This window comes from Myxine glutinosa, chromosome 2, assembly GCF_964187855.1.
Source record: "Myxine glutinosa chromosome 2, kmMyxGlut1.1, whole genome shotgun sequence".
NCBI lineage: Eukaryota > Metazoa > Chordata > Myxini > Myxiniformes > Myxinidae > Myxine > Myxine glutinosa.
The window spans coordinates 165,886,340-165,902,609 of NC_136262.1; the positions used below are offsets into that span (position 1 = coordinate 165,886,340).

At 42.2% G+C, this 16,270-nt stretch overlaps 1 protein-coding gene across 2 annotated transcripts in view; it reads right to left on the bottom strand.

Annotated features, from left to right (window-relative positions):
• LRRC49 (leucine rich repeat containing 49) overlaps positions 1–16,270 on the bottom strand; it is a 328,874-nt gene that overhangs the window by 114,095 nt on the left and 198,509 nt on the right. For both annotated transcript variants that reach the window (XM_068106816.2, XM_068106815.2), the window contains exon 10: positions 7,937–8,020. In XM_068106816.2, coding sequence (XP_067962917.2) covers positions 7,937–8,020 — 84 coding nt within the window. The remainder of the gene's footprint in view (positions 1–7,936; positions 8,021–16,270) is intronic.

Here is a 16,270-nt window from a genome sequence, read left to right on the forward strand (position 1 = left end):
CGCACATAATGTTCCAATGTAGACCACACTTTTTACACATTTTTCAACCGAGTACGTCAGTTACAATGCAGTTACAATGCGAGCACGTCTATAAAATACATACTATAAAACCACATAAAAACAAGTCCTGGTGAGGGCTTGCAATTTTTGATTGCTCTCATTCCTTCTTTGATGCAGACATCAGAACTATTTGTCTTCCACAATTTGCTGGTCATGTAGCGGCCCCAAACCCTTTTTACACACTTTTTTTAAACTTCATCTGAACTTTGTTGTTTGTCCCGTTTCAAATCTTTGAGCCATTAGTTTTCTAGGTTCCATGCGTCTTAGAGAGCTGAAATTTGGCCCACGGTCCTCTTTTCTGGTACATTTTCATCTATCAAATTTTAATTAAAAAATATTTTTTAAATTAAAAAATTAAAAAGTTTAAAACTTTTTTTTTTTTTTTAAGTGTGTAGCCCTAAAACATGTTTTTTCGTTTACTTGTTCCCCTTCATTCTTCATTGGCATGACAAAAACTGCATAACATTCCAACATGGATAACTTACCATAAATGTTCCTCTGCATAAATATAACCAGCCTCTCTTTCATAAGCAGTGCTTTTTTAAGCCTAAACAATAAGTCATTCCGGGGTAGAGCATATAATTCATGTGACGGTCCATAAGTGGCGTGAAACTTCAAACACACGGATTCTTGTGCAGAACGTGCAGGTGCAGAAAAATAAAATATCAGTTATGCTAGAATAAAACAAAGGATAATTCCTTGGAAAACAAGGTAAATGTCCTTCACGCACTTCACGCACAACGAAAAAAACCCATTGATAATTTCTTCTGAAACTGAAGAACAATCATAAATAAGTTCAAATCGACTGTGGCTAAATGATCCGATATCAGACTCTCATTATACATTATCAGCATTATCCCAAAAACGTTCCCAACGTTTAGCAGTAAATAACCTCAATTATGCACTTTGGCAAATATTAGTTTGGCATTTACGCTTGAGTAGCAGGACCATGTGATTAAACATGACTGTTTTTTTAACTGGAAGTGATGTCAGATATACCATAGGCATGCCGATGGGGGCAATGCCTTGATATGACCGTGTTCACGTCAAAGCAGTTGCAATTATGCAGTACTGTGAAACCACAAGGGAGGCAAACGTCTGGCACTCCAGCGCAGCATCATTGGGTTTATTAAGTCAGGGGAATGATTTATATGAGAAAACAAACATTTTGTTGGAACAAGAGACAGGAGGGTGACCAAAATTAACAGAAAAGCTATGTATGCCCCTCTGAAGCACTGAGAAACTCAAGAATCTCGAAGCATTGCTTCAAGAATTATAAATAATCAATTTGGCTTGCAGTTCAACTTACATTTTACCGTCCAATACATGAATACCTCCCTCCTTTTATCTTTCTCCTCTGCTCTGCTCAATTTCAATTCCACCTTTCCTCCAACCACATTTTACGAATTGCTTTTATGTCTCTAGAAAAGTAAACAACATTCGTTTAAAAAAAAAGTTGAAGCAAGCATGTTGGTTTAGAAGAAGGAGTGCGACATCCTTCATCTAAACCAACACACTTGCTGCAACTAATGAAGAGCGTTAAAGTGAATGACTGCTCGAGGATTATGCCTCTTTTGTATTTCGTTACCGAGCAGTACCAATGAACTTGGCCTGCCAGGAATGCTTCGAGGAATGTGCACTCACCTTTGAGCCGTCTAGCCTGGGTTCAAATCTCAACCCAGCTATAAACTTTCATCCTGGTGTTTCATATGCATGGCGAGCAATCAACGTGTACACTGTCCATTAGCAGGACATTAAGTTAGAGGACACTTCTGCCGGCCATGGTTATTGATGGACGTTCACGAAGAGTACGCTAGCTCCTGACGGCACCCTGGACAAATTACAAATGTACTGTGGCAAAAAGTTTTGTGGTCTGTCAAAACAAAGATGGAACATTTTGATGTTAGGTTTGGTGCAAACCCAACACAGCACATCACCCAAAGAACACCATCCCTACTGTGAAGCATGGTGGTGACAGCATCATGTTATGGGGATGTTTCTCATCAGCAGGGCCTGGGGCACTTGTCGGGATAGAAGGTAAAATGGATGGAGCAAAATACAGAAAAATCCGAGAGGAAAACCTGCTGCCCTCTGCAAGAAATCTGAAATTGGGACGGAACTTCACCTTTCAGCATGACAACCACCCGAAACACACAGCCAAACTACACTGGAGTGGCTAAGGAACAAAAAGATATAAGGAACAAAAAGATAAATGTCCTTGAGTGTCCCAGTCAAAGCCCCAACCTAAATCCAATAGAAAATGTGTTGCATGACTTGAACATTGCTGTCCATCAATGCTCCCCACGCAACTTGATTGAGCTTGAACAGTTTTGTACAGAAGAATGGGAAAATATTGCTCAATCAAGGTGTGCAAAGTTGGTAGAGACCTATCCCAACAGACTCACAGTGGTAATTGCTGTCAAAGGCGCTTTAACCAAGTACTGGTCATGGGTACTGTTAGCTAGGGTGGACACTTATCCACCCAATATATTCTAGTTTTGTATTTTTAATTAATTTTCTGAAAATTTTAGAATTTGTTTTTCACTTGGATGTTGTGGGTTACGATGTGTAAATAAAGGTGGAAAAAGTCTGGTTTAATGCAATTTAATTCCAGGCTATAAAGTAACAAAAGGTGAAAATTTTGAAAGGGGTGTAGACTTTCTATATGCACCTTGAATTGCTATGATGAATAAACAAACTTTGAAACATGATGCTGAGCAAAAGAGAGTGGCGTGTAGAGTTTAACAGTCTGTGTGCCCATCATGGCATGCTTGATATTTTGTTTGGTGGATGCATACTCTCCACCATAAAAAAAGTAAACATATGATTGTTGTTGATGCGATTTATTTATGTGACATAAGGGGAGGGGGTGGGGGGGTCACAGATGAGGTGCAAACCTCTGATAGAGGTAAATCTATATTTTATGGAGCAAGTGTTTTTATGTATGCAAGTCCGCTCTTCACCCATTAGTTGGACAGCTGACCTCACTCCACCCACAAATGTCACCTGTAATACTTAACCTAAAGCACCCAGAGGACCCAAAAGACCGAGAAGACCCAAAGGACCCAGAGGACCCAAAAGACCCCGAGGACCGTAAATACCCCAAGACCATAAATACCCCCAAAATACCCTGAGGAACTAAAAGACCCCAAAGACTAAAAAGACTGAAAAGACCCCAAAGACCCAATGGACCCCATAGACCCAAAATACCCCAACAACCCAAAATACCCCAAAGACTGAAAATACTCCAAAGACCCTTAACAACCCCGAAGAGCCAAAAGACCCCAAAGACCCCTAAAGACCCCAAATAACCTGAAGACCCAAAAGACCGCAAAGACCCTTACAGACCCAAGAGAACCAAAAGACCCCTGAAAACCCAAAAGACTCCGAAGACCCTTAAAGACCCCGAATACCCAAAATATCCCAGAGGATCGAAAATACCCCAAATACCCAAAATACTCCAAAGACTTTTAAAGACCTAAAATACCAAAAAGACCCAGAGACCCAAACTATCCCAAAGATCCTTGAAGACACAAAAGACCGAAAAGACAAAAAGACCCCGAAGACCCTTAAAGACCCAAAAGGTCGAAAAGACCCAAAGACCCAATGGACCCCAAGACCCAAAATACCCTGAAGACCCAAAATACCCTTAAAGACCCCAAAGACCAAAAATACCTCAAAGACTGAAAAGACCCCAAATACCCCAAAGATCCTTAAAGTCCCAAAGAGACCCCACATACTGAAAAGACACTGAAGACCCAAAAAATCCTTAAAGGGGAACCCAAACGCAATTTTTTTTTTCTGACAAACCATTGGCAATCATTAAACACGGTCTAATTTGAAGGGAATTATTTTTTTATTTGCCAATCACAAAGTGTCGAAAAGAAATCCCTAGACTGTCGATTTTCGAGATTTCCAGTGACATCTCATTGTGAACTCACTGTGATCATGCCAGCGAAGGTACATAGAGAAACAGTGCATTGAGAGCTCGGATTCCGACACTGATTGGGGATGATGATGGGCGTGGGGGGAGTGGGGGGGGGGGGACGTGTAGGGTGGCCGTGGGGTATTGTTAGCTTGGGTGACGGTTGATGGGGGATTGTGAGGGGATGGTGGAGGGGGAGGGGAGGAGAGAGGTTGGGGTCATCGTGGGTATTGTTAGCTAGGGTGACGGTTGATACGGGATTGTGAGGGGTGGTGGAGTGGGGTGAGGAGTGGTGGAGTGGGGTGAGGGGTGTGGTCCTGGGTATTGTTAGCTAGGGTGACGGTTGAAGGGGGATTGTGGGGGGAAGGTGGAGTGGGGTTGTTATGGGTATTGTTAGGTAGGGTGACGATTGAAGGGGGATTGGGAGGGTATGGTGGAGTTGGGTAAGGGGTGTGGGGTGGTCATGGGTATTGTTAGCTAGGGTGATGGCTGATGGGGGAATATGTCGGTTGGTGGAGAGGGGTATGGGGTAGTCATGGGTATTGTTAGCTAGGGTGATGGCTGATTGGGGATTGCGAGGGGATGGGGGCGGGGGGTAAGGTGGTCATGGGTATTGTTATTTCGGGAGACAGTTGAAGGGGATTGTGAGTGGAAGTGGAGTGGGGGGTGGGGTGTGGGGTTGTTATGGGTATTGTTAGGTGTGTTAGGATGCTTGATGGGGGATTGTGAGGGGATGGTGGAGGGGAGGGGAAAGAGGAGGGTGTGTTTTGGTTGTGGGTATTGTAAGCTCGGGTGACTTTGATGTTTTTTTGCTTTTTTTTCTGGACAATTGAGGTGCCTCAAAAATCAAGGAGACCTAAGTTGAACAGAACATTGCAAGAGCAATATTACCAAAGGAAATGAGCAAGAAATACAAGTCAAAGCAATTGTGTCAACAGAAAAGATCCGATGGTAGAAAAATGTGTTGCACACTTGGAACAAGATCGTCCATAGGGTCGTCCGTAGGGCGGGTACTCTGCTAATGCTGAATAATATTACATGCCCATTTTATTTTGGCTAATTATGTAATGCTGAAATGTAGTGAATGTTTTTACATAGTGGTCCAATGTGGTAGAAACAATCTCAATACCTGGTATGTCCACTTCCTGCATCACCGCATCGAGGACCAGAGAGTGTGTTGCAGTACTTTGGGTGTTTAAAACCAATTGCATAGATGAATCATACAAATATATCGGTCCTGAGTGAGAGTTGTTAACAGCTTGACCTTGGCAGGGACGACTGCGCCAGACTGCTTGTTGAAACGCCCAAGTCATGCCACTCCCAGCCAGAGCCACGCCTCCCTCTCTGCTCTCCATGGCCACGGGTCATGGGACACCAGTGATGAGACAGGACCTGTCTTTCAAGCTTTAAAAGGTTTGCCCGCAACTTTCTTTCTGTCCTGTCACTTCCCTATGTCTATCTCTTATGGTGTGTCTGATTGTGCCCAGACAAGGACATTATATATTTAAGGATCTGCCATTCGTTGTTGGTTTGTGGGCGTGTGTATCGGTAGTGATTAAGGGGTTCTATTTATAACGGTTGGTTGCATCATAATCTACAAGGCATTTGTCTGTAGATCAATTGATGACTGCTCTCCACTATGGGCTTGTGCTCCAGCATCACATATGTTTCTTCTGAGTTCTGTTGAATGTAAATCTCTCAAAAGTATTGGAGTCTTTCATTATGAGGTTGAAGAACAAGTTCTGTTGCTCTCACATTGCAGGCAGCTCAGTGTTCTCTCTGTTTTATCCAATACTTTTTGTAAGTATTGGATACTTTTTTATCCAATACTTACAAGTCTTTCCTGTTTCTCCAAATTCTCCAACATTGCTCCCTCTACTCTCTCAGTCTTCCAACCTTCTCCTGCATCCCCCTTCCTTGAGTTATGATTGTTATTACCCATCAACCCTTTCTCTCTCAAAACTCTTACTTGCTCATTTCAGTGTTTTCTTCCCCTCCCCCCTCTCCTACGCCCCCCTCGCCCCGCTCTCTCTCGCCTCCCTTCCTTTCCTGTTTGCTTAGACACTTGCCAGTTGTGCCCAACTCTTGCCATGCTACCTCATTGTCAATTGAAACTTGCCCTTCCATGAGCCTCGCTTTTGTCGAAAAAAATCTGCTGTTTATGCATGTGCCACCTAATAGGGTATTTATTCCTTGGATTTATTCCTTGGTCTTCCATAGATAGATTTATTCCTTGGTCTTCCATTACATGTGAATTGTTTTGCAAATCGTGCCCGTGTGCAATAAATATTAAATAAAAATAAATTATTTTTTACGAAGGATTTATTTATTTATGTTATACCAAAGACTTAAAAAATTGGACATGATGCTTCCTTGCTTGAAAAGGATAGGGCACGGACAATCCACATCGGTTGACATCCATGGGGAGGAGGAAATTCCTTTTGAGGAAATACCCCACGGAGTATGGTGAGAAAAGTGTCACCATTGTTGTGACGTCGCTGGTACCCAAAGTATCCCCGTTAGTGACGGCACTTCCACCAAGCTCAGTGGCTGCGTTAAGTGTTTGTCTCGTCAGTATGTCCTTGTGTGTCTGTGTGTGTGTGTGTGTGTGTGTGTGTGTCAGCTCTATTACGAGCCTAAGCCCATGTATAAACAAGAGAGGTTCCAGGGAACCTGAACTCAACAATATGGTTAGAATATGCATAATAGAACCACAAACTATATAGTTTATATGTGTTAAAATTATATGACAAAAATTTATTTTTCAATAAGGCCGCCCTGCCACGCCCATTTTTGGGCGTGCAACGCCCAAATGCAATCCCAAACTAGTTAATGTCTTAAAGATGCTGCATAACAAGTTTCATCAAATTTAATCAATATTTGTGACTTTTAGAGCATAGACGTCGAATTGTTTACAGACGACAGACAGACAGACAGACAGACAGACAGACGACAGACGGACGACGGACGACGGACACTGGGTGTCGACAAAAATTCAGCTTGACATAGTCCAGTTGAGTTAAAAAAAGGAACGTAATGTACTTTGTGTTGCTGATATTATGTCAAGCGAGCAATTGAGTTATTATTTAAATTTAAATTACTGTACTTTGTTCGATAAATAGTATTGGATTAGTCTCACTGATTCATAGTCCTGCAGAAACCGCTCAACATAGACCACTGCGGAAAAGCTTCATTTAGGTCAACGATCTTCAGGCATTGCCCGCAGCGAGCGGTGGTAGCCGGGGCTCCATTTGGATGGTTTCCATCTGCATTACAGACATTCTGAAGGTGTTTTGCTTTGAAAGTGTCTGTAGCCAATACCTATAATCACATGTGTTATCGTTTTGATGTGCTGAAAATCAAGATGGAGGAAAGCGAGAGAGCAGAGATCGTGAAACAGCAAATAATTGTCAAATTTTTGGTCAATTAAAATATCCTCTTTAAATCTCCCGAGGATCGGCCGAGTGTTATGAGGATGATTAATTATATCTGTCAAATAAATCGGTGATAAAGCACTCCTTGGGTAGTTTTTGACAAACAAGGCCGTGATATCTGTCATGTCCTGCAGTGATTTAATACCTATCCGAAAGGGTTAAATTTGCCCATGGTATTTATGAATATAAAGCCCATGGTAAATTTCAGAGATTTGTATTCAACATTTTCAATGAACACTTTGTCAATGTTAAAATGTGATGAAGAACATGGATAATCGCCTTTGATTTACAATTGTACAGTAGTTCATGGTCACGGAGAAGCATAATGCTGCATAGGAGTGGCGACCCGTCCAGGATTGTGTCCCTCAGCCAATGAAACTACCTCGGTGGCCCGACAGCATGAGTTCCAGAAATTTATTATTTCAATAATTTCGCCATAATGAAACCACCATTGTTCTACCTGTCCACCGACACAGATCGACACGACTTCCCAGACAAGACTAGTTCTTAATTCTACCTTTGCAATGTTTTGCTTGTGAAGCTCACGCTTTCTCTCTTCTTGTCTTTTTGCCACAGCAGAAACCATTCGCCTCTCTTCCTCCTGAAAAAGAGGAAATGGAGAAATTGTCAGACATGTACATTGCTGCCTCACACCTTCAAGTCATTCCTCATGGCCTGTGAGACTTCTACGGCCTGTTTGCTCAGGAATGTGGGCCTCGATTAATGCTCATCAATCACAAGTGGAGTTGTTCACCTGTACATCAATACAGCGTGCAACTGAACACACTGCATGGCTCTGAGCACTTTTTATCTGTTCACCTACTGTTAAATGAGTACCTATACAAGTGCACAAATAGTTTCCATACTCAACACTGAAGAAATCATACAAATAATTACTGTGCCCATGTTTCATGATTAAAGCAATGTGGGCCCCCAAACTCCCAGGCCACAGATCAATGAAGCTCCGTGTCAAATGTAAACCCTTTAGCTACACATTATTGAGGTTTCTGGTCCTTGCTGGTAATAGCTACGTAACCTGATCTGTGAAGGACATGGCTCAAACATCTCGAGAATGGAATGATGTTTTATTTTGTACTGGGGGGAGAGAGGGGAGGGTTTGTTATTCGGTGCTGCATGGGGGGAAAAAACTACTTAGGAGTTCTGGCACATGCTGTGGAATGGAAACATATGGAGTTATTGCCCTCGTGGTGGTGAGCTTTTCTCGGCAGGGGTTTCGGGAAGTGTTGAACATTGATAAGCCGGCAGCAGCAGTGTCTGACAAACCCGACATCCCAATATTCACTTTGTAGCGGCCTTCGGTGGCCTGAAAACGGCCTTCAAGGCCAATGTGCAGAAGCTTGAAACCTTGGACAAATACTGAAGTACCTACACCCTAAATCCCTAAATCTGGGGGCTTCAGGTGCTACGGTTCGGCTGTGAAAGTGTCGGGGATCGTAGAGGAGCTATAGCGCAGAACTGATAAGGACATAAGAGAAAGAAAAAAGCAGTAGAAAGAGAAGAAGCACACCAACAGTAGTGTTGAGATAGAAAATAGAGGGAGACTGAGAGATATAACTATGGGGGATGTGGGGAAGAATGAGGGCAAGGAGAGGACACAGAGGTTGAACAAGATGGATACAGCGGAAACTCTCAATCACAGGATTTGACTGTTTCAAGTGGGAGCTCTGCCACTAAATGGCACCACCAACACCCAGCATGCACCAGGAAATAACACCAATAACACCATGACAGGACTGAGTGAGGTGAACAAGCTTCTGTGTACGTGAAGGCAATTTTGCCAAGAGCTGCTCACGATGCTGGAGAACACTTCACTGAACTTGGGGCAAGGCCGAGATGATGACGCTTCGTGCGGGTTGGCTAGTTCTGTGTGCGGTACAAGGCTTTAGATAGGTTATGGGTGTGTGTGTGCGGCATGTACTTGGCTTTAGATAGGCCGCAAGCAACACCACCGCTTGGCTAGTTCTGTGTGCGGCACGAGGGGCACCCAGACTGTGCAGGTCAGCCTGCTCGAGGCGCCTCCCTGGGAGATAATCACGGTGCTCTGTATAGTTTGAAAGCAATACATTAGCCAAACTCACAACTCGCAGTATTTGACCACATTCTGACGGCAAAATCCAATAAACTTGCATAAAAACCATGCTTACATGACCCCGAGTTAAAACATGCCAATTATCCAGTGCTAAAGCTAAAAGCCAACACGCAACAGGTGAATGCTCTAGCTATGATGCAGTAACAAAACTACTGGAGGATTTTGACACATTCACAACAAAGGTGTTCAAAAGGCAAAAAAAGAATCCATGTTGGAGACTGAAGAAAAGCACCAAAGAACCATCTTGGCACAAGAGGTTTATGATCGGAACCTCAATCTCACTACTATGGCCGGAAAGAGGAGAAAAACAAAGACGTCATAAACATTGTGAAAACTACCATAGTCTCACTCAACATCCCAGAGGAACGGATTGCCTCGATGATCTTAGTCAATGCCCCTCACCTTCCGTGAAAGCATAGACCAGGAGATGATGCAGACGAGCGAGATCCCACCCAAATCCGATCATAGTTCGATTTGTGACGAAATTTGATGGCAACGCCACCTTTGAAGCATTTGTAAGGAAAGAAAGAAGCAACACCCGGGCCTTGTGCAATGTGAAAAATGATCTATCGCCGGTATCAAAGCAGCAGCGTTTTCACGAGAAAACATCGTGTCCAGGATTTAAAAAAAAAAATGTTGTATGCAAGATCGAGGCTCGTGTAAGAGCTAACATTGATCACAAAAAGACAAACTGACACATAAACATATGACAAAGGGAGCGGGAGATAAGATGGGGGGAGAAAGAGGGAAGCACACAAGTACAAAAGCAGAGAGCAGGGACATCAGGAGATCTATGGGAGGGAGAAGGATTGGGGGGAGGAGGGCCGGGAAGGGGGGTGGGAGGGAAAGGATGAGAAAGAATGATGGGTAATCGACCCAAATCAAGCTTAATGGCACGACCCTTCTCCTCCAACATCAAGACAGATATCATGGAAAACCTAAAACATTTTTGTTGTCAAAATACCTTGGATGCAATTGAGCTACAGTCCTTAAAAGCAGCGAATGGGAATGGACCGCAAAAATGTACATCAGCATTGGGGCCACCTCGAATCAATATGCTCAAGATTTAAAAACAATGTTTAAACCAACTTTTCCATCTTAGAATTTCACACTCTTGATGCAGCTGTCAATCATTTTATCATCCTCAGCACCTGCAGTAACAGACACAAACCCCAAAGTTACATAAAACAGTTCAACCCAACATTTCCACGGAAGTCAAGAACCTCATCTACACAACAGACAAGCTTCGTAAAAACACAACTTCCTCACGCTAACAATTCGAACAAATCTCCAATCTCGATAACATCACCCGGTTAATACAACTAAAGCAGCAAAACTGGCAACAGGACAAATATATATATATATATATATATATATTTTTTTTTTTTGTATACAAGATCGAGGCTCGTGAAAGAGCGAACATTAATCACACAGAAAGACAAACCGACACATAAAACATATAACATCGGGAGCGGTAGACAAGATGGGGAGAGAGGGGGAAGGACACAAACACAACATTTGAGAGCAGGGACCGAGAGACATGGAGACATCGAGAGATCTGAGAGAGGGCGAGGGCTTTGGGGGGGGGGCATGGGAAGGGGGCGGTGGGAGAGGTATAAAACATATGGACACTGCCAGGACTTCCAGGAAAGAAGTTGGAATTTCAAACAAGGTGGATCTGGGGTGAATTAGCGGGGGTAGAAAAGATCAAGGTTTTGGATGGGGGAAGATAAGAGATGGTGGTGAACAGCTGTTTTAAAGACCTGGAGGGAGGAGTGGGATTGAAGGGAGTGAGGGAGTTTGTTCCAGAGGCGGGAGAAAAGAGGAATGAAAGAGTGAAGGTGAGCAGAGAGCCGAGATTTCGGCAGTTTAACCATCAGAGGGTTGCTGGCAGATCTTGTGCGACCTGTAGGAATATTTGGGGGACAGAGCACAGAGAGAGCTGGGGGTGCAAGGCCGGAGAGGAGTCGGTAGAAGACAGAAAGACCACCTACTTGCCTGCGGTGAGTGAGTGAAAGGCCCTCAGAGATAGCTTCATCGCGGGAGATTCCAATAATTCTGAAAGCTTTGGTTTCAACAGCGTGAAGCCGAGCTAGGTGTGAGGCAGGAGCACCGGCCCATAGGGGAGAACAGTATTCCATTGAGAATTTAAACTTTAAAACTAAATCCAAACAACTTGGGCAAACAATTAAAAACATTCATAAGTCCAGAACTACGCCAACCCCAACCATAACGCGGGAAGCACTAATGCACTAATGCATGCAACCAACACATTCCTACAAACGAAGAACGAGCGAACCTCATGAAATATTACTCACATAATCTAGAGACCCACTTGGAGATATAACAAGCGTATAATCAAACAAACATGCAAAATTAAAGCAGACGGCGATGAAGTTCCTCCTTTTACTTTAATATAACAACATAAGAGAGTTATGTGTTATAGATAAGGAAAAGCTGGTGTGTGGGCAGTCTGCATTAGAGAAATGGGCAACCTTCAAGGAGCAAATGTGAATGGTGCAGATTAGGTCTATTTATTCCGGTGAGGTATGAAGGTAGAGGCAGAAGGAGACCATGGTAGGTGAGCAGGGAGGTAACCAGTGTTATAAATGATAATCAGAAGGCATTCATTAAGTACAAAATAACGGAACTCGAGCCCGACTCATCACTGTAGGTGTAAACAAAGACCAGTTCAAAAACGAAATTGGCAAGCCAAAAAATAGTGAGTGAATGAGTGATCGTTTTAAGGCCATTTTCCCCGCTAGAGCGGGGGTTAGCCTTGTGGACCACATGAGCTCATGGTTCCCTGTTTTGAGACAATGTTTTTTTTATGGCCGGATGCCCTTCCTGACGCCAACCCTTGGTCGCCTCTTACGATGCGCAGGGATACGGTGTACCTATTCTAAATCGGGGTACACACCGTGATCGTTCATCCCAGCAAGCTGGTGCTCAATTTGCCGACCTCGGAAGGATGACAGGCTGAGTCAACCCCCCTGGTGTAAATTCAGCGATCGACCGGGATTCGAACTACAGGATCCTAGGATCCCAAGCCTGCACCCTAACCACTACGCCAACACCAGGCTTTTCCAAAAAATAGAGTATGAAAAGGATTTAGCAAAAAACATTTAAAATAACCACAAGGCAATCCTTAAATATATAAGGGATAAAGAAGAGGTTAAGACAAGCGTGGCCCCTTGAGGAATAACATAAGAGAATTGATGGATGATGAAGGTAAGATGGCAAGCTTATTAAATATTTATTTTTGCTTCTACATTTTACACAAGAACAGTCAGGGAAACTTCCAATAGCTGAGCGTATCTGTCTCAAAGGTGAGCAAGGCCTTTTGGAGGAGATCCAAGTGAGAGTGGAGGAAGCAAAGAAACAGATAGGAAAAATAAGGGGGTGATGAAGTTCTGGGGCCAGATAAGATGAGGGAGGGAGCAGAGCTAATGAGCACGTTGTTTAAAATCGATATCTTTAACAACTTACTGGACCATGAAGTTATACGAGGTAGTTACTCACTGGGTGGACGAGGGAAGTGCAGTGGATTAGTTTATCTAAACTTTCACAGCTTTTGATAAGATACCACAAAGTACGATGTTGACTACAGTGAGGGCTTGTGGAGTGGTGGAGAGAGTAGCTAACTGGATTGAAAACTGACTTAGTGATAGGAAGCAAAGAGTGGCTCTGAACACGAGGATACCTGGCTGGAAGAACGAGGGGAAGATGGGAGGATGATGGATGTGGGGGAAGCTGAGAGGGGTGGGACAAGGGGGAAGCTGATAAAGGCAGGATATGGGGGAAGCCAAGAAGGGTAGGATGAGGGGGTAACTGAGAGAGGGCAGGATGAGAGGAAGTCAAGAGGGGAAGGATGAGTGGGGAAGCCTAGAGGGGGCATGATGACGAGGGAGCCCAGAGCAGGGTAGGATGAGGGGGAAGCCGAGACGAGGAAGCACTGAGGGGTGAGTTGGGGGAAACTTTGAGGGGGTGGGGTGAGTGGATGCTTGGACAGGGTGAGGCGAGGGGGAAACTTGAAGAGGGCGAGGTTCGGGTGAAGCTAGGAGAGGGTGAGTGAGAAAAGAAAAGGGGTGGGGTGGGAAGGACGCGAGCTTGTAGATGTGGGGGCGGGTACTGATATGGAGGGGTTTGACATGAAAACAAGAAGAAAAAGACATAAAATCCCACCGTGGTTTTAGTAATTTTGCTGTGCGGAGTTAAAGGCCGTCAGTCGGCCATCTTTGGTCAGATGACAAAAGAAAATCTTCTGCATATGTATGTATATTCATGTATTGTCTTTGTGCCAAGTTTGAACAAAATTATGATGATGAAGAACACATGGAGTGCTGATCTCAGAGAACTAAGGGAAGAAGAGCATTTAACTACATTTTCCAAAGCTTTTAAAGGAAGAAGAAAGAGGCATTTTCTTCAATGAAGATATTGAGAAAATAATAGAGAAAAAGGATAAATGTACAGGAAGTACAAGTCGAAGGCAGTATGGTTGTACAGTAGAAGGCAGTACTAGTACAAGTAGAAGATTGGGGTTTGGATTTAGTTTTTTTGAGATTTTTCTTTTGTTTTGTTTCTTTAACGAGAGGTAATAGGATAACTTTGAAAAAGTAAAAGGAAAAAAAATATGGGGTTAAAGAAGAAACTGAATGACAAAACCTCAAAACTGAGACGATTAAACTCTGGCAATCCGAAAACGCTTCAGCAGCACAAAGAAATGATTTTAACAATATCGACAACAAGGTACGTTTTATCACGGAAAATTTTTGATGAAAATATAAACAGCACAAGGACGAAAATATAACAGAAAATCACGACGGATCCAGTTCAGAAAATTTCACTTTGGTTGAGGTGGAAGGGGAAGCTGTAGAACCAACCTACACAAGGAAAACCCCAAACCAGAAGTCAAAACAAGTACAGATACATTCAAAGTATACCGCCCCCATGCCAAATAATTAAATATCCTACAGCGCGGCATTGCCGGGGCGCCTCCGGCGCCCGGCAATACCGCAGTGCAGCTCATAGAGAGGTGTACGCTAATTGATTGATTAATTGTATAATTAAAATCAATAAAACATTATCACAAAATATTTTCTTAATCAATTGGCTAATAGCATAACTAAACCACTCGTGCTTCATCCGAAGATGTATCTTTTAGAAATTTAATTAAATAAGTCATTAATAAAAAATTAAATAATTATTTGATTAATCAATAAATAATTAATCAATTAATCAATAAATAATTGATCGATTAAATGATTAATCAATAAATCAAAAATATCCTTGATAGCCACATCACTTGGTCACTGTCATGTCCAAATATTAACTTCCCAGCTCAAAAGGTGCCTGAGATATTGGCCAAATGAGAAAGAAAATAAATAAATGATTAATAATGAAAATAAATAAATAATAATCATGAAAAAATTAAATTATTAATCAATTCGGTCACAGAACACATAAACCACCACCATTTCATCAGAATCTGTAACTGAAAAAAAAAATTTTTTTTTTTAGTAATTAATCGAATAATTAAATAATTATCGATTAGTTGATTAATTGATCAATCAATAAATCAAAAATATCCTTGATAGCCACATCACTTGGTCACTCATGTCCAAATATTAGCTTCCGAGCTCAAAAGGTGCCTGAGATATTGGCCAAATGAGAAAGAAAAGAAATAAATGATTAATAATGAAAAGAAATAAATAATAACCATAAAAAAATTAAATTACTAATCAATTCGGTCACAGAACACATAAACCACCACCATTTCATCAGAATCTGTAATTTAAAAAAAAAAAAAAATTGTCATTAATCGAATAATTAAATAATTAATTGATTAATTGATTAATTAATAAATCAAAAATAGCCTTTGCAGCCAAATCACCTGGTCATTGGCATGTCCAAATATCAGCTTCCTAACTCAAAAGGTGCCTGAGTTAATGGTCAGAAGAGAAAGGAAATTTGATTAATTAAATAAATACTTAATTAATCGCTAATAATTAAATAACTCCTCAATAATTGATTAATCAAAAAACAAAAAATACAGTTTTTGAAAAGGACTTGCTCACTATTGTGTCGAAATTTCAGCTTCCTAGCTCAAAGGATGGCTGAGATATCGCCCAGACAAACAAACAAACAAACAAGAAAACAAGAAAGAAAACAAACAAACAACCAGAGTGAAAACTGAGTACTCCCTTTCAGCGTGCGTCACTGCCGAGCCCCCTTCGGTGCCCGGCAATGACGATTTGCAATGCCTGGAGATGGCATAGGAAAGGAGTGGTGTACAACAAACAAACAAACAAACAACCAGAGTGAAAACTGAGTACTCTCTTTCAGCGTGCGTCACTGCCGAGCCCCCTTCGGTGCCCAGCAATGACGATTTGCAATGCCTGGAGATGGCATAGGAAAGGTGCGGTGTACAATATATCTTCAATATAAAATATGTAGGCAAGGCCACACAGAGGCCCAACTCATAGTTGGTGGTGTACGAAGTACAAGCTTTAAAGGAACAGCCATGAGCCTTAAACATCAAAGCATGAGCTTACCATGTCCACAATCCAATGCAGGAGTTGAAATCACAAATACAAAAATCAGGGTCAAAAATGTGACGATAAAATATTCAAATGCAAACAGGTCAAGGCACAACAGAAGCAGAATCACACATATGGTGGTCAGAAACAACACAATGAATGTCGTTTATTGTATAGCTGTGTTTCTTTTATTTTTTTTGTA